Raw genomic sequence first — 27,681 nt, 5'->3', positions numbered from 1 at the left:
CATGTTTGGTAAAACGCCCTAGTAGTGGTGGCCCAAAATAATATTATATTATAGTATTTATGAATTGTTTTTTAATGGAGTTTATTTTAAAAAAATTCTCTTATATAATACAAATATATAAAGTATATTATCTGTATAAAAAATTTATTTAGAGCTCCATCAACTTTAATATAATAATATTAGAATTATAATTTTTCTGAATGCTTTTATTTTGAAAAAACATTCAAGAGAAAAAATAAATAAAAATCTTGATTTAAAGTAAAGAAAAAAATAATTTTTTTTTTAATTTTTAGAAGCATTTTGGAAAGCAAAAACAAACATGCTTCAATAACAAAATTCAATACAACCTCAAATGAAAAAAAAAATCTCATCTATTTATATTTTTTTTATCGTATGAAAAAGTAAAAAAAAAATTAAAGTCTTAGGTCCTGCTGGGGGCAAGACCCAACTCTAATGGGTTCAGGAGGACCCAACACCATTGGGTCCTTGTGGCAGCAGGACCCAACGCTATTGGGTTCTACTGCAACGACCCAACAACCCTTTCTGACTTACAAACATAAAAGATAACGCCCTCCACATGTGCAATAATGTCATCTACAATGTCAATACTCTATGTTTACAATGTCATCTATCTACAGTGTAATGAATTTATGTCCATCGTAAATGCACGGTGTTTTTTTTTGCTAGTAAATTTTAATATATATATATATATATATAAGTAACTTAAAGGAAACGTAGAGCAACAATCAAAAGCCGTAAAAAGCAACTGAATAAGTCCATTGTATCTTGATCCACATTACATGTACACTAGAAATCCCACAGTGGAGAGGGCTGTGTTTGTGAGGAAGGGCTGATTCGGCAAGAAAGGGGCTGGAATTTTTGGGTATGATTCGGGTTAAATGCTGGACATAATTTATGCCTTGTGTCTTGTGTATTTCTTTCTGGCCCCCAAGCTTTATACACAGTTTTCTATTTATAATTCAAGAGTCGTAGTCATATCAAATTCAAGAATCTCATACAAAAACAAGCTGATTCCTTCTTTAAATTTAAATTTTATTAAAAATATTCATAATATCCATCCCCATAAATCGGTAGTTATAATCATTGGCCAGGAAAAGTGTCTGGGGCTCTGAATTCTCACAACCACGGAGATAGCTTCCATAGACCGTTTACATATATAGAATTATAAATCCATAAGCATACCAAGATGGATGGTAAGCAACAAGACGTTGTGTAGACGTCTAAATATTGATCCTCAGTATCATGATTATATGATTACAAACGAAGCTCCAAGCACGTCTTTGGCTTTATTCAAATTAAAGACGAGGTTTCACTGATGTTTAAATTTATGGACTCAGGATTGATGGGGTAAAGATCATGGGCAGATGTAGAGGAATTTCCAATCCATGATTTATCAGATGGAGGAAAGAGGTCTTGTGTGTTGTTTAAACTCTGGTCCATGACCTGCTGATAGTGGCCTTTGAGACGTTTGGAGTGTAAATCATCACCATAAATGCTAGGATCTGAGATCATCTCCTGGATGGTGGTCTGTCCTTCAAGCATGCTCACCACTTCTGACATTGCAGGCCTTAGAGATGGAGATGCATTGGTGCATAAGAGAGCCAATTTGATCATCCTCTCAGCCTCTTCCTTGTTGAATTCAGACTGCAGCTTTGGGTCCACTATCTCCATTAAATTTCCCTTTTTTTGCACTACGTGGGCCTGTGAAAGCAAAAGGTAAAGTATTTGCAGAGAGGAGTAGTGCCTAATGCATCATGAATTCAAGATAGCAACAAGAACAGACTTGTAACTTACCCAGTCAAGAAGACATACGAATTCATTTGTTGTCCTGTAACTCGAATTGCTTCTTCCACTGACAATTTCTAAAGCAACAACTCCAAAACTATAAACATCTGCTTTGTCTGTTAAATAACCCCACAGCGCATATTCTGGAGCCATATATCCTCTGAAATCAGAACCATGCCAGATTAGTGACTCTACCGGAGTATATTGCGATCACTGAATAAAGGAAGCTGCAAATTAAGTCTGATTAAAACTTACATGGTTCCAGCAACACGAGTGCTGATGTGAGTGTTCTCCTCTTCATTGAGCTTAGCTAGTCCAAAGTCTGATATCTTGGCACTTAGATCTTTGTCCAGTAATACATTTGTACCTTTGATGTCTCTGTGAACAATCCTGATTGCAGATTCTTCATGGAGAAATGCTAAACCTCTGGCTATTCCAACACATATCTTATATCTTGTTGGCCAATCCAGCATCAGAAATCTTGTTTCTGAACCTGTAGCTAATCCAGTAAAGGAGGTTCACTAAATAAAATGACTTCAACTTTGCTATTCGATGCTATTATTGAAAAAAGAAGAAGAAGAAGATTTTACTGGAAAGTAATCAGATGCCATTACGGTTACCAAAAAGTGCTTTGGCGAGGGAGTTGTTTTCCATGTATTCGTACACCAGAAGCAACTGATCTCCTTCAATACAGCATCCATAAAGCTTTACAAGATTGGGATGCTGTAAACCAGATATCATGCCTATTTCATTCACAAATTCTCGGTTTCCTTGCCTGGATTTAGGAGATAGCTGCTTAACAGCAATGAGAGTTCCATCTGACAATTTACCCTGCATTGAATTTATCGTAGACATTTTGCATGATCAAACAAAGGGCAATGATCAACTGGGACAATATGCAAGAGAATATTAGAGTGACAGACCTTGTATACGGAGCCAAATCCACCTTCTCCAATTTTGTCAGCAGAATCAAAATTGTTAGTGGCAGCTCTCAGCTGCCTCAAAGTGAAGGAACCAGTTTTCAGATCTAGCCCCTTGAGATCTGCACATAATTGTTGGTGACACAGGGAAATGCTTCAACATCATCAATGCGCGGATGTGTTATATTCTAGATGTTTGCGTGTGTAATAGCTGTTAATTAACTAAATAAAGAAAAGGCTTTAGCACGCAGATGATTGATTTCAATGTACCTCGTTCTCTCATGAACTTGTCTCTAAAATAGAATTTCCAACAAATGACACCCATTACCAAGAAAACAAGGAGTAAGGCTGAAGTGACAACTCCAACCACGATAGGTATTTTACTTGCTTCTCCAGGTTCTGAAATTATACAAAGTTACACGTACAAACATAGAAAGCCAATGGGACAATAAATCACTGTAGGGCAGCAGTTCACTTCTCACCTGGACAATAAGTTCTCTGGCCTGAAAACCACAAACCATAAAATGCTTCTTAGATGGTATAATGAACTGAGTAGAAGCTTACATAAAGTTAAGATGAAAATCAAAGCCAGGTTCATAAGGAAGAATTTGTTTGTTCAATAAAGTTTTAATACCATTGCTCGGTTTTCATTTAACTTAATAAAGGTCATTATATGAATGAAATTCGCAAATGAGATGCTGGGAATATATATATATAAAACATGCCTGAGCATACAGTTATTGCAGAAATAATAGGACCGTAATTTCCTCTTTGTGGAATGCAAGTAGTCCCTTTTCCATTCCAGTATAAACGGATCTCCAAGGTATTGTCTGTCACATTGGCTTTGAATTCTATAGAATAAGCTTTGTTAGATCCACTGGCAGCCTTCTTAATATTAAAATCTGGTTTCTCTAGTTTCCCCTGGAAAACAAATCCCAAGTTAAAAGGATCTTTTTGAAAGAAAAAAAAATCATCTTTTTGGATAATTTAATCTCAATTACCTGAATATAAATGTCAAAAAAGCGTTTTCCAACTCTTTTGTACGATTCGTCATCTGTGAATTGTATCTCAGCAAAGTCGAGTTTAACAGTGTACATCCCATTTTCTAGACAATAACCATAATAAGTGAGAGAGATGGCAGCTCTGCGTGCTGTATGATACACCGTACCCGTTGGGAAATAAGAGTTGTTTGAAAGAAGTATATATCCGGGGCTTTTTTGATCATCATCCATAAAATCTCCAGTGCTGCTGAATCCCCAGTTTGATCTTTTATTGGAATAAATCCTAGCAGCATCACTTTCAATGCTTTCGTCACCTTCATACAAGACACTCCTATTTTTTACATCCGGTCCACCACAGTTTACATGGAATGAACGATAAACTGCAATACGTCAAATTAGTACACCATTAGAACAGTTTACATGTGAGTGTTAAGATTTTTGGATCCCTTTGCTCTACAACAAGAGCTATTACTCTACTATATAGCTTCAAATCGATTAGTCATTGGCTAGTACTTTTCCAAGTGGCTTGTCACAATCAGTGTTCTTCTCACAATCAGTGTTCCCTGATTTCGGTATGTTGATAAATTTGAAACTGATTTTAAAGAACTTCTTTACTTGTCATTTAAGGAGGGAAAAGAATATCATACTTTTGGGGCACTCATGTATGCCTGAGCATGGAAGAATTCCGCTTCTGTAAGACATGGAAATTATAGTAAGAATTTCAAATGGTTCTGCAAACTGCAATATAAGAATCAGATATCGAAACCATGCCTGTTCATTATAGTAGGAATTAGCATTATTCACCCCCCAAAAAAAATCATATTATTCAAGTAAAATATTCATTTTATGTTTGCTCATTGGGAAATTCGGTCCCTGGCTGTTCTCTTTTCATGAGTGCTTGTGCTTATATCTTGGGGTAAATAAATAATAAAGCATGTCACATTCTATTGATTTTGAAAGCTACAAGGACATGGCCTGGTATATCTGATTCTAGGATACCAAGTTTGAGCTGAGAAAGAAAATCTGGATAGGATTTAAAGACATAAATATAAATTGCAGATTTAACTCCAAAGATATTCAGTTAAAATCCTGCTTAGCATCTGATATATAATGTATTTTTTCCCCTGAGAACTATATATGAACATGAAATGGTTTACATGATTAGCAGCATATTCTGTTAGCGCAGGTTCCACCATTGCAAAGATGCTTTTAGTCTACGGGAGTGAGTTTTTATAAGGGATATTTACCTGCCTGTCTGCATTTAAGAAATCCCTTCTAAATATCCCAACAGGGAATTTTGAAATTTTATCCTGCAAGAGCTCCATTTCCAAATTAAGGTTATCCATAGGGACCTCATTTCATCCTAGATTCCTGCTAAGCAGAAATACACCTCTTTTACGTTGTATCAGTTGTGGTTCTTTTTCCTTGGAACAAGATTATTGGACTTAGTATGACAACTACCAGATTGGATCTCCAACAACATGAAATACCAAAAAAATCGCTCTCCAGAGTGTATAAGAGGAGCCTTACAAGTTATTCTTGATGAATGAACTCCTGTACGTGTTTGTACCCCTGGTTTATAGATTCAAATCATTAAGTTTCGCAGCAACCAGGAGTATCCCAAATTTAAGAAAATAGATATCCTTACAGGGCATCTTGACAGCTTGGCGGCAATGAAAAGTTATTGTAGGAAACATCACTGCAAGAAGCCAAGGGAATCGTAAATATGAATATGAACCTCAACAAAATTAATAATAAGTGGAACAAATGAAATGCTAAGCAAGATTAAAAAAACAACCACATATTTTCAGAAACTAGGCTTTCGTTGAGGCGCTACCGGGATAGATAAAAATGCCTTTGGCATGAATATATATGTAGCCTTAGATTATCAAGATTCACTCAGAAGACCACTTTAAAAATATTAAGGGTTGATCAATTATCAGCAGTTATATCTTTACAAGAGAGCAGAGAAGTTGAACAGAATATCTAAACTGAAATAACTGAAACCTGTGATACATTTCAGAAACATACATATTTTTGCCTCTTTTGAACAATGAGTCTGGGACACTTCCAGTCAGATTGTTTCCACTCAAAAACCTGGTTTTCAAAAGCCAGATTGATTCTTTCAGCACAATTCACTCCTCCATCCATGGTCAGATTTCAACATTCTGATTGCAAATATTCAAATTTAAATACTTACATAAATTCACGTGTTATTGCATCTGAAGGAATTTCTCCTTCCAACTTGTTGAAAGTTAAATCCCTGCAAAAGATTACAGTAAAAGATTTTCCAGCTTTAGTTTTCAGAATATCCCTTGCACCTTTGTAAGTAGTTTTGCAATAGACAAGCTGGAGCTTCTGCCAAATGCAAATACCTGCATTATTTTTACTTAGGTTTCATTTGGTTCATGGTTAAACACAAACCAAGTGTTTAGAATGTTTGGAAGAAGGTTTAGAAATAAGGTTCTAAATGTTGAAAGCACAATGATTTTAATGGAAATTAGTTGAACCGATCGACCAGTTGGGAACAGGTCCACCGGTTGAGATAAAGTGACCGGTTCAGTTGGCAAAATACAATTCTTGTTTAGATTAGAATTTTTTTATATTAGTTTAATTTCTTGATTGCTTAGGACTTTATGCCTATATAAAAAAAGACTTGTAATTTAGCATTATTATAAGTACAAAAAAAAAAAAAGAATAGTTAAGGGAGCTTTAAAAGAAACACTTAACAAAAGTATTCCTTCCTCTCAATCTTCTTCTTGTTATTGAGTTTTTGGCCTTGCATTATTATGTTGATCTTATACCACACCTATTTTACTTACAACAAGTGGTATTAGAGCTTAATTAGGTTTGATTATTAGACATGATCAATCCAAACTTCTCACTTCAATGTTTTAGGTTGACAAAGGGCAACTACAAAACTTGTGTATTGAAGTAAAAGCTTGGCTATGTTCCCAAGATATATGGGAGACGGTAGAAAACAGCTTTGAGAAGCCTATAGATGGAGCAACGTTGATTTCAGCCTAAAGGGAGGCTGTGCAAAAGACACAAAGGAAGAATCAACAAGAACTCATAATCACCCATCAATGTCTGGATGATGCTACTTTTGAGATACTAGCCAACGCAACCACCACCAAACATGCATGAAATGTTTTGCAAGAATTAAATAAGGAGTTGATAATGTGAGAAGGGTACATTTACAAAAGCTACATCGTAACTTTGAAAAGTTAAATATGCTTGAATCAGAGAATATTTTAGAATACTTTGCAAGAGTATTAGCCATATACAATAAAAAAAAAGAGATATGGAGAGAAGATGGAAGAGACAGGTGTGGTAGAGGAGATCTTACGCTAACTATAAAAGAAGTTTCATTATATGGTTATCGCGATAGAAGAATCATAAAATATGGATGTTCTCTCAATACAAGGTCTCATGGGAAAATTACAAACCCATGAGAAAAGAGTCAATGAGATTCAAAAGGATGTGGGTGCATAAATATTTATTTCAAAGCAAGATTGTTCTGGATATTTCCATGGGGGTAGAGGACATAGATAAAGCAAAGAAAGAAGAGTAAGAGGCGGATTTGGAAAAGAAGGTTGAGGTAGCCTCAACAGGTCAATCGGTCGACTACATGAAACAATTTGGTTGATCGGGTATACTGACAATGACAATCCAAGATCCAGGTTTGACAAATCAAAAGTTAAATACTATAATTGTTAAAAGGCAAGGTCATTATATTAGAGATTGCTGGAGTCCAACCAAGAGGGTTGAGGAGAATGCAAATCTTATAATAGAAGAAGAGAAGGAAGCCACCCTACTATAAATGCATAATGAGAGAATGCAAGACAAAAAGAACAGATGGTATCTAGAAAATAGAGCTAGCAACCATATGTGTGAAGACAAAAACAAGTTCATGGAGCTCGATGAAGCAATTACAGACAATGTCAACTTTACGGATCATTCAAAAGTTGCCATTAAAGGAAAATGTATGATTTTGATTAAACTGAAAGATGAAACTTATCAATTTATTGGTGATGTCTATTATATACCAACGATGAAAAACAACATATTAAGCTTATGATAATTGTTGGAGAAGAGGTATGAGATTAAAATGAAAGATTATATTTTGACATTACTTGACACTAAATGAGCTATGATTGCAAAGGTAGCCATGATAAAAAAAAATATAATTTTCTTGTTAAACATAGAGACAGATGTGCCTAAATGCCTAAATACACGTGTGAAGGATGAAACTTAGCTTTGGCATATGAGACTTGGGCATGTAAACTTTGTTTGCTTGAAGATGATGGCACAAAAGAAGATGTTGAAGGGTATACCATCCATTATATATCCAAATCAGTTGTGTGAAGAATGTTTAGTGGGCAAACAATTTCGTAAGAGTTTTTTGAAAAAGTCTACATCAAGAGCAAGTCAACCCCTACAAGAAATACATGTCCATGTTTGTGGTCTTATCAAACCATGTTTGTTTGGCAAACATCCGTATTTTGTATTTTTTATTGATGATTATAGTAGAAACACTTGAGTATACTTCTTAAAAGAAAAGTCTAATGTGTTTAGTTGTTTTAAGAAGTTTAAGACATTAATTGAAAGAAAAAAAAGTAGTTATTCTTTAAAATTATTTAGAATGGATAAGGGGTGAATTTTTTTCTAATGATTTTAATAAGTTTTGTGAAGATCATGGTATAAAGAAACTCCTAACGATGCCTATATCCTCACAATAAAATAGCATGGTGGAGAGAAAAAATAGAAGCATCCTCAACATGACAAGAAGCATGCTCAAAACTAAGAAGATGCCCAAAGAGTTTTAGGCCGAACTTGTAGATTGAGCTATCTTCTTTTCAAATAGATATCCTATTAAAGGCTAGAATGTCATAACTCTATAAGAAGCATGAAGTGGAAGAAAGCCAAATGTTTCTCATTTTAAAAGTTTTTGGGAGCATTGACTATGTGCATGTAGATGATCAAGTAAGAACCAAGCTAAATGACAAGATCAAAAAGATGATCTTTGTAAGTTATGATCAAAAGTCCAAAGGATATAAGCTTTACAACCCTAATGAAGAAAATATGGTGATTAGTAGAGATGTTGAATTTAATAAAGAATTAGCGTGGGATTGAAAGATAAGTGATTGTGAGAAATATGACTTCCTACTGATTGTTGATGAATAGGAGGAAAGATATGAAGATCAACAAGAACCTATAGTCACACCTCCATAAACACCAATGAGCTGAACTTCTTCTTTTAATGGAAACTCAAATAGTGGCACTCCACCAAGTTCACCAAGAAAGATGAGAAGCCTTAATGACTTATATGAGGTAACTAATCCTATTGATAATGTAAAACTATATTGTCACCTTGCTACATTTAATCCTATAGTGTTTGAAGAGGCAATAAAGGATACAAAATGGAGAATTACTATGGATGAGGAGATTGCTTTAATTGAGAAGAATGACACATGTAGATTGGTTTGTATACCAAATAGATAAAAACCAATAAGTGTCAAGTGGATCTACAAGGAAAATAAGAATGTTAAAGGAAAGATGGAGAGTTACAGGCAAGGTTAGTGGCAAAAGACTATAGTTAAAAGCATAAGATTGAATATGATGAGGTATTTGCTCTCGTTGCTAGATTGGAGACCATTCACTTAATCATTGTCATCGATTCCCAACATAAATAGAGAATCTATCAAATAGATGTCAAATTAGCCTTAATGGTTTTCTTAAGAAGAGGGTCTATATTAACCAATCGATGAGCTATGAAGTAAAGAGACATGAAAACAAGGTTTTAAAGTTGAACAAGTCTTGTATTGATTGAACCAAGCCCCAAGGGCTTGGTATAGTCGCATTGATGGCTATTTCTTAGAAAATGGATTTGTTAAATGCCCCAATGAATATGCTATCTATATAAAGATCAAAGAGAGTGCTGATACTCTTATTGTATGTTTGTATGTGGATGATTTAATCTTTATAAGAAATAATACAATGATGTTTGAAGACTTCAAGTAAGCAATGACTAAGGAGTTTGAGATGACGGATATTGGTCTTATGTCTTACTACTTAGGGATTAAGTTCAAACAAGGAGAAGATGAAATCTGTAACAACCCGGCCCAACTTGCCATATATTATCCGCTTTGGGCCTTACAGCCCTCACGGTTTTGTTCCTGGTGGCGCGGGTCCACATCTGAGCCTGACACCTCAAAACATGTATGACAAGTTAGTAACCAGCACTCTTAATAAAGCCAGCTACGCAATCCCTCACCCGCTGATATGGGATATGACAATCCAGCCCTCTTAAGGAGCTCGACGACCCCGTCGGCACAACCGGACAACCAGTGAGGTCGACTCTGATACCAAATGTAACAGCCCGGCCCAACTTGCCATAAATTGTCTGTTTTGGGCCTTACCGCCTTCACGGTTTTGTTCCTGGTGACGCGAGCTCACATCTGAGACTGACGCCCTAAAACGCGTATGACAAGTTAGCAACTAGCACTCTTAATAAGGCCAGCTATCAATCCATCACCCGCCGATGTGGGATATGACAGAATCTTTGTAAATCAAGAGAAGTTTATAGGAGAGGTTTTTAAGAAGTTCAGGATTGAGGATTATGCAAAATTGAATACTCTAGTTAAGTATGGAGTAAAGATGTCAAAGAATAATGAACGGGGGGCAATAAACTCTATAACATTCAAAAACCTAGTTGGGAGTTTAAATATACTTTTTGGAGTAGGACTTGTAAAAGGTTTATGAAGACACCTCTATAACACACTTCAAAACTTTAAAGCAAATTCTTCGATATATCAAAGGTACTGTTGATTTTGGCTTATTCTATGATTATTCTAATAGCTTTGAACTTGTGGGTTATAGTGATAGTGATTGGGCTAGAGATATGGAAAGAGCACTACGAGTTTTTTTTTCTACATGGGAGATACAACATTCACATGGAGTTCAAAGAAGCAATCTATAGTTATTTTGTCAACATGTGAAGATGAATATGTAGCTACTATATCATGTGTTTGTCATTTCATATGGCTAAGGAGATTATTGAAGGAATTGTGAATGCTATTAGAAAAGGCTACTAAAACTTATGTGGATAACTCATTAGTCATTGCATTAGCAAAGAATCCAGTATTTCATTATAGAAGTATGCATATTGACACAAGATTTCATTACCTATGAGATTGCATTGCAAACAAGGAAGTTGAAGTCAAGTATGTGAAGATACAAAGATCAAGTTGCAGATATATTCATAAAGCCACTCAAATATGATGATTTTATCAAGATAAGAGATGTGTTAAGAGTTATAAAGAAATCAAGTTTAAGGAAGGATGTTGAAAGTAAATTGATTTCTGGAAATTAGTTGAACCGGTCCACTGGTTAGGAATAGGTCGACCGGTTACAATAGAGTGACTAGTTGAATTAAATGAATTGGTCAATCAATTTAGTCAGCAGAATACAATTCATGTTCAGATTAGAATTTTCTTATATTAGTTCAATTTATTAATTGTTTAGGATTTTATACCTATAAAAGACTTATAATTCAGTATTATTATAAGTACAAAAGAGAGAGAAAGTCAAGGGAGCTTAAAGAAAAACACTTAACAAAAGTATTCTTTCCACTCAATCTTCTTCTTATTCTTGTATTTTTGGCCTTGCATTACTGTATTGATCTTATACCATACCTATTTTACTTCCAACGCAATTTTATTTTTTTAAAATCTTTATAATACAAGAAGATAAAATTGTTCAGCAATTTCTTTCAATTTAATTCGATAGGAGTGACAGAGTGGCTGAACTTGAGGAGATGATAGTCCCATATCAAGGAAAAAGAAAAGAAAAGAAAAGAATTTGATGAAATGGGGGGGGGGGCGATAATTAAGTGAATTCCCTTTAGGCCACTTGTAGCACTTTTAGCCGATGCAGGCAACCAGGGTTGGATTGAAATAGGTCCTGATTTTAATTAATCTCCAGTAGGCTGAGTAACTTGATCAACAAAATGCAATAGACCACCTATGAGAATTTTGATGGTGGTTTCTTAAAGAAACAAAATGGGATTTAAGAGGTGCAAAGGGAATCGGGATTGTGCTTCTACAAACTATATATTTATGTACGAGTGTTGGTCTGAGAAACATGTTTCATGAATAAGCCCTTTTTTCAGTGTAGTAAATATGATTCACAGGCAATTATCAAAAGGGGGGGAAAATGATCACAGGACTGTTGGTCATGGTGGCTGGCAATAGTCCAGAAGAGCATTTGGTTAGGATAGAGAGTCTAGTCATATGGAGCTCTCTCAAACTTCCTGCTATGAGAATTAATGCCATATGTCTCGTAGTAGATGGTTAGTGTATTAGAATTTCAAACCCATCACTAACATATCCCGACGAATAGATTTCTGCTTGTTTCTCACCTTTGAGCAAGTTATGAGAGGATTTCCGTAGAAATTTTGCTTCCCATACAGTACATGGAGATCATAACCCGGTAGTGAGGCAAATTTTGCGGTGTTATTAAAATATATTCATGTTTTTAACTTCTATCACATTACAGCACATATAAGGTGATGAGTGAAGGTGTTAAGACTTACAGCACTTTCAGAGAACCCGATGTCCACACATCTCTTGGGATCACTCCAGTTAAATTGATGTTTCGCAAAACCCTTCAAAGAAATTAAAGATAGACTTAATTAGTTCTCAATGGAACATGCTCTCAAGTTTGTTTTAGACATTTTACGGACAGTTGACGAACAATCTATTCACTCTGGGGGGGATGCTGGTTAAATTAAACTCTGGTCCAGACATATCAGTGATCCTCCTGCAGTACATTGAAAAGAAAAGAATGTGTTATAGTTCCCTTTATTCTTTCTGTCTTCTTCAAAGAGGAAACACCAAAATCATTGTATTTATTGCTGTGCATCTCAGGAAGTAGTTTGACTCACAAGTCTGTCAACTTCTCTAAAGAAAGAATGGCAGGAGGTATGGGCCCTTGGAGTCCACTTGCGTATAATTCACTTCGTTAGTCCAAAGAGGAAAAACAAAATATCAGAATATTGTGCAACATGTAGCAGAGAAATGAATTAACGAAAATATCATGCAGATAGAGATCCTCACAGTCTAACAAGATTCCTCCAGTTCCCAATGAAATCAGGTATTATGCCACTAAGATTATTATCACTTGCACGACTGCACATTGCAAAACCGAATTAAGGAAACCAGATGCTATTGAATTATCAAAAACTGCATGTGTTTAAAGAAGAAAGGAATTGATTGCTTACAAATTAGTCAAGTTTAGCTTAGCGAGAGTCTCTGGCAAGGTTCCCTCCAACAGATTGGAGGAAAGTACCCTGCAACCATTAATTCATAGCACAGCATCAAAGATTGCAACTAAAATGTCTAGCTTGCGTTTGTTTAATAATGATGAGCAGTTAAATGCCTTACAGGCCTGTTAAGTTGACAAGATCACCAAGCTGAGAAGGAATAGTACCAGAAAACTGATTTGCTTCAAGGGACCTTCATGTATTTGATTAATTGACAAAAATAAATTTAGTGAACCAAGTAAGCTAGCATTGTCAAAAACAGAAACAGAAAACAAAACAAATGATAAATCAGCAGAACATATATTTATGACTTCAATACATACAAGTAACTCAGGCTAGGAAAACTTCCCAAGTACCCAGGAATATTTCCTGACAAGCGATTGGATGTAAGTGAGCTGCATGCATAAAATGTTATCTAGTTATGGTGAATTCTGCCTTGTGTATGAACTGGTAAGCAAAGATGAGGTGAATGAACTTACAGGTATGTCAAATGTTTCATTGAAGCCCATTCCTCAGGAATATTGCCAGAAATGTAGTTGCGAGTTAGGTCACTGTGACAGATAATATAGTTGTTTAGCATCAATATATACCCGAGAATTGCTTTGGAGTATAAACCTTGCTTGTTAAAAGTAAATTTTCCTTTACAACATAGTAAACCTAAACATTATTTTTCAAGATTTACTATATTTTTTTAGTTAATTTAGAATTCTTTAACCTATTAATGTATATATAACTCTTTAATTATTTTTCATAGTATACAAATAGCTTTAAGAGTTGTAATATTGAGTTTTTAATTAAGATTATTAGAAAGAAATTATTCAATAATAAAACAATGAATTAAGATTTATGTGTGATCATGTCTTTAAAAAATTATATATATATATATTTTATTCTTATTTGTTAGGTTCAGCTACATCAAATATGCTTCTTCTTTTTTATTATTATTAAGGTATTTCCATTCCACAATTTATAAATTAGTCGATAAAAATTACTTTGAGATTCTAAAATCAATACACATAGAAACACAAATAAAATATATCCTGAAAAGGTTCTTACAGAATTTCAAGATATGTAAGGTTGGCCATTTCAGGCGGGAGCTCGCCTGGAAGACTGAGCGTTTTTAGATATCTGTTATTGAAAGAGAAAAACACCATCAGTATATAAAGAAATGTTTAGATAATTGAAAAACAAACTCAAAACTACTTGTGCTGTAAACTATATAGTCCCTTCATCACTTAAGCAAATTATTAGTGGAAACTGCAAATAAAAACAGCTTAATTAAGAGCTTAAAATCGAAGGGTTGGCGTAATAACATTTCAGATTTAAAATTTAAACAATTAATTTTCATCCAATACCAAACACAACTTTAAGATTAGAGATATTTTCAGACAATTAATTTCAACATAGGAGCAATGTATCCAATCTATTTATTTTAACATCAAGTATTCAAATAAACATAGAAGACAAAAAAAAATTAAAAAGAAGAAGAAGAAGAAGAAAAATCTTACAGTGACGTGAGATGACAATAACCATCATTATTGAGGTTGAGGGTGCAATTGCACATGACGGTGCTATTGGCTTCTGAATCTTTCGACAGCTTCATATCGTACGGAGTTCCTGGTTGGTTGCAAGCAACGCCCACCTCAAAGGGTTGCCGACCCTGCGTCAGTGTCTTGCCAATTTGTCTTAACGCCGTCACTAGTTCAAGGATCATGCATCCACGGAAAAATTTATCAAAATATCCATATCCATAACATAACATCGGTTAATATTAACTGATCATATCACCCAAAAAAAAAATAATAGTTTTCAAGTGGTATTCTAACACAATAAAATGGTGGGAATCTTGAGCACAAATCCAGTAAAAATAGATATAAATAATGAAAATATATAAATAAAGTAAACGGATTGTATATTAACTCCAGAATTTAATTATAAATAATTCAAAGTTCTCCTTTTCAATTTGTTGCATGTGTTTAAGGAGAATTGGAAATCAAAAAACACTTTTTTATTAACTCATTTATATGTTTTAATTTTTTTAATCCCACTTATTATTTTAAATTAATTTTGTTTGTTTACTCTTAATATCAAATACGTATTGTTTGTTTTTCTTTTAATATTGAATCCAAAATTGTAAAAGCAATTTTATATTTCATAGAGGTATGCCCATATTGTGGCTATCAAATGAGTGGCAACCTTGTTTTCAACAGCCATTTCGGGTTAAAAAGATAAGAGGTGTGATCATAGTTTTTAAACCTAACCCGATGATTGACCCGGTATCATGAACGGGTTACGGGTCAGATGGGTTGACCCGGGTCAGCCCGGGTCAACCCAAAAAAAAAAAACTCTGCTTTTTGACAGGTTTCTCTCTTTCCATATTTTTCACTCTCCGTTTGCTATGTATGTGCTGTTCATTGGCGTCAATCTACACATCTGGGCAAAGTAACATAAAAAAAGACTTGTATTTTCCCCTTCGATCCCTCTCTTTCTTCTCCAAATTCTCACTTTATCGCTACCTTATTTTGGGACGACAGAACATGGAGAGAAGAGATCTGGGGAAAGAAAGGTGTTGTTTTTCTGATCTGAAAAAAGATTTCAATTTGAGCAGATCGAGGAATTCCTCCACTCTGTAAGCTTTTTCTTATCTCTTTCTTCCTTCTTTTTTTTTCTTTATCAATTTGACTGATTGTTTCCAATCACTGTCACTTCTTGCTGTTGCTTAACAATGGCTTCACCTGGTAATCCAAATCAACAACAAGGATGTGGTATATCTCCGCTTCCATCTCTCTTTCTTGCATTGAATCTCCACATCACTAAATCACACTATGTCCATTTGTTTTTGTTTTTAGGTGAGAAGTGCTCTAGAGAGCCTGGTAATCTCACCGAGTGCATGTCTACTAATATTCTTCCATTTATGTTTTCTGTGCTTGCTTATCACTGAATGAGATCTTAATTTGATGTTATTGTGTCTGTGCTTATTTTGCAGCTTGCAAGGCAAGGAGCTCTGACTGCAGAGTTCACTTTAAGGCATTGTGTTTCTGATTTAGATGGGTTTTGTTTTCTATGGCCTTTACTTCTTGTAAAGCAACAAGATTACTCTCTTAAACAAAAATTAAGTTGTTCTTTTTCTATGAGAAAGAGGATTACTCTCTCAAAACCTTAGCACCTCTCTCTAAAGCTTCAGGATCAAACTCAGTAGTGTTGTTTGTGGGTGAACATTCCTAGGAGCTCTAGATTACCCGCCGCCGTTGATTGAGGCAAAGTGGATGGCTGAGATTGTACAAAAGAAGAAGACGAAGAAGATTGAGGGGAAGGAGAAGGGTTTGAAGAAGAGAAAGGAGAGAAACTAAAAGATCCATCAGCAAAAAAAACAAAATTTGATTGAGAAAAGAAAAAGTAGGCTGCTATTGCTGATATTAACCCTCCAATTTCACTTGTTTTTCCCACTTTTTTCTTTTACTGTGTAGAGAAATAAAATGATACAGTGTATAGAGAAACCTTGGGCAAGACAGTTGCCATGGAAGGAGAGACGAAGAGCAAGACAGTTGCCAAAGAAAATAAGGTCGGGTCTCAGCCGGGTTTACCCGGGTCGCCTGGGTTCCGGGTTGACCCGCCGGGTCGACCGGGTTTCACCGGGCCAACTCCTAAGCGGGTTTTGCCTCCACCCGGACCGGTCCCAGGCCCAGGTCGGCCGGGTCCCGGGTCGACCCGCCGGGCCGGTCCGGGTTTTAAAACACTGGGTGTGATTCGACAAGTGTGCTTTGAAGCCCGATTTATTTTGTATTTTAAAAGTTTTTAAAAATTTATTTTTTTATGTTTTTATATTATTTTAATATAATAATATCAAAAATAATTTTAAAAAATATTATTTGAATACATTAAAAAAAAAACAACTTGAAAAATCTAATATTCAATTCCGAATTCAGGGTTTTTCTCTATATATATGATCTGTAATTCTTTTTTAAGGACAATCCATGCCCACCGTAATGTTAAAAATTAACATGGTCACTCCGTCTGTTTCCGTTAACAATAATATTAGTAGTAGAATAGTATTTATTTACCATCAGTCGAGGACAAATATTGTCATAAGATGATTAAATGCAAGATAAATTACCTTGAATATCATGTAGCTTCATTACAGAAGCAATTGGCATTTTTGTATTCCTATAATTTGTATATATATAACTTCACTTAACATTCCATATTTTTGGAATTTTTTTTATAAAGATAAAAGCTATTTTATGACCACATTACCACTTTGTTTAATTAAAAAATATATATGTATGTTTGAGATACATAAAAAATAAAAGACTAAAAAAGTTAAAACAAGAAACTAAAATTAATTTTAAAAAAAATACATGAGTGGAGTATACCCATTAGTGTTGGACCAAAATTTATGATCATAAGCCAAATTCCAGATGATAATTGAATCATGATTATGCAGCAAGATATACAAAGAGAGCAGAACGAATTAGTGAGCATGACTCCATTTTATTTGATGAAAACCTACAAAATTAACTTATATTAATAAAATCATTTAGAAATTAGAAATTCCCATTGATGGATAGCACGCACTATAAATTTATAACCAACCAATTTTTTCTCAATTAGAATTTGCAAAATCAAACATTAAATCATCAAAATTAAGTTTTATTTACTCAAATTATTATGTAAAAAATAATAATTTTTGGTGTTTACATTGGGTTCAAATCAAACCCAATCAACTATAGAAAAGTTAGGATTTCTCTTTTAGATATGACAAATATTAACAAAATATTTAACATTTAATTTGTTCAAGTTTTGAAATATATATGTGTGGGGGGGGGGAGTTTCAAAGGAAAAATCATAAGATTAGGGTTAAATTTCATGTATAAAAATTTTTTCCTTTCACTACAAGATTTAACAGTTTTACCGACGGAATTTTTCCATCGGCGTAAGACACATATTCTGTCGGTAATTAATTTACCGATGAAATCACCGACGGAAATGATCCGTTGGTAAATCTTTCATCGGTAATTTTTTGTCCATCAGTAAATTCGTTGGTAATAAAAAAAATAAAATTACTCACTTTATTTTTTTTATTACCAACGGATTTACCGGCGGATATACTGATGGAAATTCCATCGGTAATTATTTAAAAACATTTAAAAAAACTTATTTTATAAATTTATAAAATAATTAAATTAACATAAATCAACACTGTATAATATATACTCAAAATGCTTGGGGAAAAAAATAAAAAAAATCAACTCAAACAAATTTGCAACAAATAAATAAAATGAAAAAATAAATTCAACTAAAAAAATTCATATGAAAAAAAATGAAGTTGCAATTGCTAAAAATTTAAAAATCCTATAAATAAATCAACTAAAAATTGGTCTCATATGAAAAAAAAATCTCACAACAACATTTATACAATTATTAAGAACAAAAACAATTAAAAATAAAATAAAAAACAAATATAGTGAAAAAAATCATGAAAAAAGAAGAAAAAAGAAAAATATTACCTTAATGTAGTTGCAAGTGAAGCCAAGGAGAGAAAAAAATTTTCATAAAGCATATTAATTAAAAAAAAACTAAGAGGATAAAAGAAGAAAGAAGAAGAAGACATACCCGAGCATGGAGGAAAAGAGAAGGAGATGAGGAGAGAAAAGAAGAGAAAGAAATAGATATTGATGTTTTATACATATAGTGAAGAAGAAGAAGAAGAAGAAGAAGAAGAAGAAGTAGAAGAAGAAGAATTATAAGAAATGAGTCTTCTCTTGTGAAATAAAGGCATTCAGGCTTTTTATTGGGGCGTGTTAGCAACGGATTTACCGACGGATAATTGAATATTAATATTTTTTAATTATTCCGTCGGTAATTCCGTCGGTAATATTTAATTTAAATTTTTAATTTCGTAAAAAGTTTTCAGAGACCGCCAACAATTACCGATGATTTTTCAATCTTTCGGTGATTCCGTCTGTAATATTTAAATGAAAATTTTCCCTCGGAAATTTACCGACAAAAATATTCCCTCGGTATTTCTGTTTGTATTTATCGATTTTCTGGTAGTGTTTTGATTGAGTGTTTTGATGTGATAAAATCCTTCTAAACACTGTTATTTACATTTTTAAATATAAGTTTTCAATTTAGATTAAATTTTGGTTTACCTTATCGAAAACCTTCTAATATTACAGTCTTTTCAAGGATGATATAAGCTTGAAAAAGTAAGAAGTTAGGAGAATGTTTTAAAGTGTGATAACAGTTATTTTTTAAAGTATTTTTAATTTAAAAATATGTTAAAATAATATTTTTTATTAAAACATAAAAACAAAAAATCACTTAAACTTTAATAATTAGAAAACCTATAAATAAAAAAGGTTTCATGAAAGGGTTGAAAACTCTCGTTTATTTAAGTTAGTTTAAAAAAAAAAGACGAGAGACTTGTGAGATTGTGTGTATGAGGAAGGAAATAATTTACCTACGAAAACACTAACCTATTAAAGGTAGTAATAATAATAAATAAATAAATAACAATAGTTAAATAAGGGAAATTTTAAAATTAGAGGACAAAATACTAACAAGGAAACTCAAAAATTAAAAACTAACTTGAACTAAATAATAATATTAATATTATTCATATATTGAAAAATCATGCCCCATTTTCTTATATTCTTTTTCTCTAAGTCTTTTTTTTTTAGTTCAATAATAATTAAGGGCATTTTTTTGGTATAAAAAGGATTTTTGTAATATTTTCTTAAAAGTGAGACGTTTTATTAATTAGATATTCAAACTTTTTTTCATACTCTTTGTAGTTTCCAAATACCTCGAGAATTATTGTAATTTGTTGAAAAAAGAAATCTGATACACATTAAATAATTTATTCATCTTTAATTAATATCATCCCCACATGAGCTACTTCCTGTTGGATGCACAGTTGAGAGTGAATGTACGGATTTGAGCCTTTTTTTTTTCAGAATTTCCTTTTATGTTCTTACCCCATGAGTTGTTTTTCTGTAGCTGTACTGTAAAGTGATGAAATGATTCTCCAATAAAGTAATTAATGAGCAATGAACTATAAATTTATATTAATGAATTTCTTAATCTTAAAGTATGAGGTTGTACGTAGTTGTAAGCAAATCTGTGGATATGTGACATAGCACACCAATGGAATGGAAAGTAATTAGCTCAGATTATTACAACACTCCATATATTATTGCAATAAAAACAAAGCTTACTCTCTTACCTTCGTCTGGATGTAACAGAAATGAGACAACCAAAGTAGCAGAACTGAAAAGAGTGATCACGACCACCATAACTCGGCATAACTGAAGAAGTCCATGCGGTGGCTGAAGCGTCGTGAACATGTTGGGTGCAGGAGTAGGAAAGAAGCTTGAATAAGTTTTCATTTTATGAGGTACGTACGTACTTGATTTATACTGGACGTACGTGGGGACAACTTCTTAAATTGGTGAGAATGACCTTTAGCCACTAGATTTGATTCCTTTTCATTTCTATCTCTTCGAACCAATAAGGGTTGATTACATAGGGGCATTTGTTTCTCGAAAAATAATTTTTAAAACATAATTTTTTAAATTTTTTTGTATTTATTTGTTATTAGAAAAGTTGGTTAACAAAAAACACTTTCCGATCAACGAAAAACACTTTATAGTCAAAGAAAAATTTGGTTTGATTTCCAGAAAAGTGTTTTCTTTTTATTTTGGACAAAAAACATTTTCCGAAAACTGTAAAAAATTTAGAAATGTCATATTATTTACCGATTATATCAAATTTGGTCCTCAAACTTTTGATATATATATATATATATATATATATATATATATATATATATATATATTGTTTTGAATATTTTTTTTTTAATTTCATCCCTTAGAATTTAATTTTTATATTAACTTTGGTCCTCATTTTTATTTTGCTTTTCCTTTATCATTTTTTAATTGAAATTTTTTATCTATCAAATTTGGTCCTCATTCTTTTGATTGTTACTTATTTTATTTGAAATAATTTATGAAATGTTAATTATTATTATTATTATTTTAATTTCTTCATCTTTTAATTTTTTTTATTTTTTATTTGATCTCTATTATTTTGATTATTATTTATTTTATTTGAGATAATTTATGAAATTATATTTTTTTTCAATTTCATTCTCATTCAACTTTTTAATTTTTAAGATTTGTTCCTCATTATTTTAATAAACTTGAAAAAAATAAAACATTAATAAGTTATTTCCCAGCTCATTTTCCATGACATAACCAAACACTGGAAAGTGTTTTCCAGTTTATTTTCCATTACACTACCAAACATCAAAAAATACTTTCCTGGAATTCACTTTCTCCGGAATTCACTTTCCAAAAGAAATCTACTTTCTAGCAAACAAAAGGGAAGTTATCAACCGGTAAATATCGCAACAGGTAATTGATTATGAGTTGGACAAGTTTAATTTTATTAGAATGTTTTTTTTAGGTGTCATCAGGCCTAACAAGTAATTAATTATGTTTTTCTTGAGAATTTTTCCAGCCTTATCAATTAGCATCGTCTATAGAAAATAAACAAAAAATCAATTCATTCACGTTTTTTAAAAACTTTTTTCATGGCTCACTATATATTTATGGATACGCCAACAACATGTGATGCTAAACCAGCCAAGCCAATGACATGTGATACCAACAGCTAAACCAGCAGTTAAGCTCATAGATTACGCCCCATATGGGCTATATTAGTGGCTACACCCGAGGAAACACCCACGATGATGCCCACAACTATGTCTATGGCTATGCTTCATCTCTATGCCCCAAAGCTACACCCATAAACAACTTTTGTATCACTCGGACATCACAGCGACCGTTACAAGTTTTCATGGAAAAAGAATAAATACTAACTACACGGTAATACTAATTCTTTGGCTGAGTCCAATTAGGCTTATGGTATATATTTTATACAATATCTAAACTTTCATAAATATTTCTATAAATATCTAGGATATTTTTAAGGTATTTATATTAAATATTTTATAATTATAAAATATTTAACTTAAAAAAGTTTATATAAACAAATATCCCTAGAAGCATAAAAAAAAGAGGCTAGAAAGCCAGAGCCAATCTCTCTAGACAACATAACTCTAATATAAAACTTAAATAAGGTTTAAGGAACATTCAAGTCTAGAGAATACTCACTCTTCACATCACCTGTACAAACACTATACTGACTTAAGAATTAAAATGTTTTTCTTGTAGGTGTCACCAGGCCCACCATGTCCTCCGGATCTAGTTTTATTAGCCCATGAAAAGCGCCCACAATATTTCGCTTGAGGATTTTTCTAGCCTCATCAATTGGCATCGTCTGTGAAAAATAAATAAAAAGTCAATTCATTCATGTTTCTTAAAAACTTTTTTCATGGCTGACAATATATTTATGGTTACGCCAACAACACGTGATGCTAGCAGCTAAGCCAATGACATGTGATGCCAACAGCTAAACCAGCGATTAAGCCCATAGATTACGCCCCATATGGCTATGCTAGTGGCTAGACCCAAGGAAACACCCACGATGATGCCCACAACTACGTCTATGGCTATGCCCCAAAGATACACCCACAAACAACTTTTGTATCACCCGGACATCGCAGTGACCGTTACAATTTTTCATGGAAAAAGAATAAATATCTAGCATCTTGTTCTTTTATGAAAACAATCTCGTTTAAGGAGTCGCCACCTAGTATTATGATCATTAGAAACCCTAATTGGTTAACAGAGATTCTATGATCCAGGACTAGTTATGCAAAAGAGAATATGCTATCACCCTTTAAGTGTCTCCCTGAGGCAGGCTGCATTGCTAGTTTTGTCTAAAATTACTAAGTGCCTGCAAATATTTCCAACTCTAAGGTTGGTAAATATTGCACAAACCCAAAAAAAATATGATATTCCTAACTTTGATGTCAATGAATAATTTCGTGAAATTTTGAATTTTTAATGAAGAAGAACCAATTTTTCTATGCCTTTTTCTTTTTGTTTACCCTTTTATTATTTACTCTATTTAGACAACAATAAATAAATAAATAAAAAGCATTACACAACATATTTGCATTTAACAGTAATGGTCCTCAGATTGAGCATATAGCAGAAAACAATTGTTATTTTTTTTATTGACTTTTGTTTTCAATTTCATCATTCAAGATTGAGTTGATTAAGAATTGAGCTTTTTTTTTTCTTATTTATTTTTATGGGGTTATAACAATCTCATAACCCGGGACGGGAATTTGACAAGTTAACTCGAGTTAATTCGAGTCAATCTAATATATATTTTTTCTTAATATTTACAAAAAAAATATCATTTTGAATTTTTCTAACTTAACAATTACAGCAAGATATTAGCTAAATTATTGTTCTTACCTATTAAAAAGTTTAGAAGACACTTACAAATAAATAATCACATCAAAAGACAAATAAAAAACATAATTTATTTTTCAAAAAACGATAATAAATAAATAAAAATAATAATAATATCACGCAATTACCCAGATTCAAATTTAAAATCACAATCAATTGAGTCCTAGTAAGCAACTAATTTTGTTCACTCTCTCACTAAACCTTTCTTAGTTATTTTATTCTAATTTTATTTTTATCCTCTTCTAATTTTGTTTATTTTTATACTTAATAATTGAACACATTAATGTTTTGACAAAAACCCTATATTTATTTATGAAATCTACACAGAATAGAAAATCCTACATTCACTTTCTCAATGAATGTTAGCAAAAAAAACTCCATTAATAACATTTCAAAAAGGAGGAAAGAGAGAAAGAAATGAGAGAAGAAGGCAGCTTCAACCGAGCTCAAACAGAGGAAGAATGAGAGAAAGAGGAGAGGAAATGAGAAAGAAAAGAGAGGTCCAAACTCGAAGAGAGGATAAATGAGAGAAGGGGAAAAGGAAAGGGAGGAAGAATTGTGAGAAGAAAGCAGGCCCAACCAGTGTAATTAAGCACTAAATTAATATAAATTGTCTGACAAGTTTAAAAAATCACTCTAAAATTTGTAGAGAGATATTGATTTGGTGGATGGTTATCTTATAAATATTTTTAACTTTGAATTTTTTTAAATAAAGTATTATTATATTTACTTGACTAATTAGTTGAAAGATGTTGAAATTTAAAAGATAAGGAGGCAGGCACATATAGAGGCATTGGAGCCACAAATTTATTGAATACAAGCTATTATGTTGAATGATTAATATCACTACAGCGTCGGCTGCTAAAAAGCATTTTCATTGGAAAAGTATTTCCTCCCCCACTCTTGTTATGTCAAGTCTTCCAAAAACATCTATTTGCAAGACTTGGTACATGTATGAAAAAACTACAAAGTAATATTAATTCTTGGGCCAAGTTCAATCTGGCCTACATGATGTTTTATACACAATGTACACATCTTCGTAAATATATTTATAAATATCTAGGATATTTTAAGATATTAATATTAAATATTTTATAACTTAAATATTTATGAGATATTTATATAAAATATATTAAAACTTAGATATTTCTTAAGATATTTATCTTAAAAAGGTCTATATAAACAAATATCTTTAGAAGCACAAAGAAAGAGATCAAAAGGCCAGAGCTCATCTCTCTAGACAACACAAATCTAATGTAAGACTTGAACAAAACTTAAGGAACATTTAAGCCTAGAGAATACAATCCGATTTCTATCGGATCCACTAGAGCCTTCATCCACAAATCCGAATTAAAATCCGGGTGGGTTGAAGGACATCCCCGTATCTCTCCTTAAAATTAAACAAGAAATCATAAAATTCAATTCAAGAAAACAACAACTTACGGAAAAAACTGGTTGAACAAACATACCACGAATTGTTGAGCGCGGTTACCGACGAACTGTTGCACTCCATTTTGGCAGTCTTCACTTCGCACATGTGTCTCCATAAAAAGCTTCATTGGGCTCGACTCATGTCCAAAAATTGTAGCCTGTAAGAAAAAAATATTGCAAGTTAAATATATTTATAAATAACAACAAATTAATTAAAGATAAATGTCATTAAAATTAATCTTATCATCTGCTTCACATGTGCAATGAATGAAACGAAGTTGTTGGTGTGTGTGGTAACCGAAACGTGAATTTTTTTGTTTTGGTTATTGGCACTGGACTGTAACCGTCTTGTGAACCGCTCGGACATCATGTGCCATATATCCTCCGAGATGTATGGCAGCCTAAAATCCCTCCAAACTACTATGTTATTCAAGCCTGATAGAGCATTATCTCTAGCATATTTTTTAGATTTTTTTGCGCTTTATACCAAAAGTCACGCAACCTACATAATGCAAATGTATTTTATATAAGTTAATGACAAATTAGATTTTAATATATAAATTGTTTTTTTATATCGTATTGTTTTTTATGTTACTTAGTTGCAGCGTGATTCTCCCATATTGTCCTCGCAACATTATCATTTATGCTATCCCACTCGAATTTGTTCTGTGTATAAAAAATTTATAAAAAATAAATCAATAATTTCAATATAATATAAAAAAAGTTAAAATTTTAAGTTAACAATAACCCCAAATATTCTATATCATGCATCGATATAAGGTTTCCAATCAGGATGTCTGCAAACCTGGCTCAATTGAAACAATGGAATTTCTATGAACAATTTAAACACCGATGTTATTACTCGGGCGGCCTCAATGTTTATGAACCTGAAAATCAATAAAATTAATGAAATATTAGTTGTTCACAAATTGTTAAACACAAACCAACTCAAATCAAAACAAACTCCAAAACAAACTTACATTGAAAGGTCGTCTTTCCAATGTGCTATGTACTTGCGGGGGCATTGACCTTGCTGTGAAAGGAAACCACCTCTACATTTTGGAACCATGCTGGAAGAGATAGTGTCGTGAGTCGACGCAAGTGCCTCTTCTTGGTTGGAATCTAATGACACGTCATCATCACTGCTATAAGAACTAGTTGTGATCATTTGTTCAGGACGTGCAGTTGATTTTGTTCTATGCATCTACAACAAATTTGATGTATCACCATAAATGCTAGGATCTGAGATCATCTCCTGGATGTTGGTCTGTCCTTCAAGCATGCTTACCACTTCTGACATTGCAGGCCTTAAAGATGGAGATGCATTGGTGCATAATTGAGCCAATTTGATCATCCTCTCAACCTCTTCCTTGTTGAATTCCGACTACAGCTTTGGGTCCACTATCTCAATTAAATTTCCTTTTTTTTGCACTCCAGAGCCTGTGAAAGCAAAAGGTAAAGTATTTGCAGAGAGGAGTAGTGCCTAATGCATCATGAATTCAAGATAGCAACAAGAACATACTTGTAACTTACCCAGTCAAAAAGACATACGAATTCATTTATTGTCCAAAACTATAAACATTTGCTTTGTCTGTTAAATAACCCCACAATGCATATTCTAGAGCCATATATCCTCTGAAATCAGAACCATGCCAAAGCTAAATTTTGTGTATGGTTGGGTTAACATGAGATCTCATCTGGCAATCTCCTTTAACCAAAACCAAAATTTTACGTACAACTCGATCAATATGAAATCACATCTAGCGATTTCATCTAATCAAAGCTAAAATTTATGTGTGATCGGGTTAACATGAGATCCCATCTAGCAATCTCCTTTAACCAGAACTAAAATTTTATGTGTAGCTCGGCCCATTTGAAATCCCATCCGGGGATTTCCTTTTACCAGAGCTAAATTCTATGCATGGTTGGGTTAACCTGAGATCCCATCTAGCAATCTTCTTTAACCATAACTAAAATTTTATGTGTAGCTTAGCCAACCTGAAATCCCATCTAGCGATTTCCTTTTACCAAAGTTAAATTTTATGTGTGGTTGGGTTAACATGAGATCTCATTTGGTGACCTTTTTTAACCAGAACCGAAGTTTTTTGTACAGCTCGGTCAACCTGAAATCTCATCTGGCGATTTCCTTTAACCAAAGCTAAATTTTATGGTGTGGTTGGGTTAATCTGAGATCCTATATGGCAATCTCCTTTAACCAGAATCATAATCTGTCTATGTGTAGCTCAGATAACTTGAAATCTAATCTGGCAACTCCCTTTAACCAAAGCTAAATCGATGTATGGTTGGATTAATTTGAGATCTCATCTAGCGATTACCTTTAACCAGAACCAAAGTTATGTGTGTGAAGCTAAAGTTCATGTTTTTATCTATGGTCATACCTGGTCCTAATAGCATAGTTTTGAAACCCAGCCTGGCCCGGCGGGTCAACTCGAGACCCGGCCGACCCAGGGCTGGAACTGGGCCGGGTTGATGAAAAAATAGGAAAAGTCATGACCCGGTATGACCCGGCCGACCTGGCGGGTTGACCTGGTGACCCGGCAAAACCCAGTTGCAACCTGTTGACTTTTGTTTTTTTACTAAGACAACGTCGTTTTGAATTTTTTTTTAAATAGGGATTAACCTGGCCGACCCGGGACCCGGTCAAAACCCGGAACCCGGGCCTTGGACCGGGCTGAGTTTAAAAACTATGCCTAATAGTTTATGCCAAAATATAGATGTTTTTATTCGACCGTTGATTGATAACTTGACACAGTTGTAGTCCTATGGTGTTTTGACTTATGATGTAT

The 27,681-nt window shown here is 33.2% G+C and overlaps 1 protein-coding gene and 1 long non-coding RNA gene across 5 annotated transcripts; one reads left to right on the top strand and one right to left on the bottom strand.

Moving 5' to 3' along the window:
* Nucleotides 1-1,036: 1,036 nt before the first annotated feature.
* On the bottom strand, nucleotides 1,037-20,424 carry LOC133703599 (probable LRR receptor-like serine/threonine-protein kinase At1g29720). Of its 3 annotated transcripts, none has more exons than XM_062128220.1 (25): nucleotides 20,281-20,424; nucleotides 14,561-14,750; nucleotides 14,109-14,180; nucleotides 13,532-13,603; nucleotides 13,376-13,447; nucleotides 13,174-13,245; nucleotides 13,011-13,079; nucleotides 12,847-12,918; nucleotides 12,675-12,746; nucleotides 12,485-12,550; nucleotides 12,324-12,395; nucleotides 5,928-5,990; nucleotides 5,759-5,824; nucleotides 5,376-5,426; nucleotides 5,258-5,299; nucleotides 4,375-4,418; nucleotides 3,728-4,107; nucleotides 3,452-3,647; nucleotides 3,209-3,229; nucleotides 2,997-3,125; nucleotides 2,730-2,848; nucleotides 2,427-2,637; nucleotides 2,062-2,305; nucleotides 1,816-1,966; nucleotides 1,037-1,722 (listed from the first exon to the last, which is right to left on the bottom strand). In XM_062128220.1, the coding sequence occupies exons 1-25, from the start codon at nucleotides 20,399-20,401 to the stop codon at nucleotides 1,312-1,314; spliced, it is 3,078 nt and encodes a 1,025-aa protein (XP_061984204.1). In that variant the 5' UTR covers nucleotides 20,402-20,424; the 3' UTR covers nucleotides 1,037-1,311. The 3 variants fall into 3 exon arrangements, with proteins under 3 accessions (XP_061984204.1, XP_061984205.1, XP_061984206.1); XM_062128221.1 differs by having other exon boundaries at nucleotides 2,062-2,299; XM_062128222.1 differs by lacking the exon at nucleotides 13,376-13,447.
* Nucleotides 15,392-16,410, top strand: LOC133702532 (uncharacterized). 2 transcript variants are annotated; one of them, XR_009843757.1, is made up of 2 exons: nucleotides 15,392-15,681; nucleotides 16,039-16,410. It is a non-coding gene; the product is annotated as an uncharacterized LOC133702532 (long non-coding RNA). The 2 variants fall into 2 exon arrangements; XR_009843758.1 differs by having other exon boundaries at nucleotides 15,392-15,817.
* Nucleotides 20,425-27,681: the final 7,257 nt, after the last annotated feature.

The sequence above is a fragment of the Populus nigra genome, chromosome 9 (genome assembly GCF_951802175.1).
Source record: "Populus nigra chromosome 9, ddPopNigr1.1, whole genome shotgun sequence".
NCBI lineage: Eukaryota > Viridiplantae > Streptophyta > Magnoliopsida > Malpighiales > Salicaceae > Populus > Populus nigra.
Note: the sequence above shows the minus strand (reverse complement) of the source record. Positions and strands in the feature narration are given on the sequence as shown.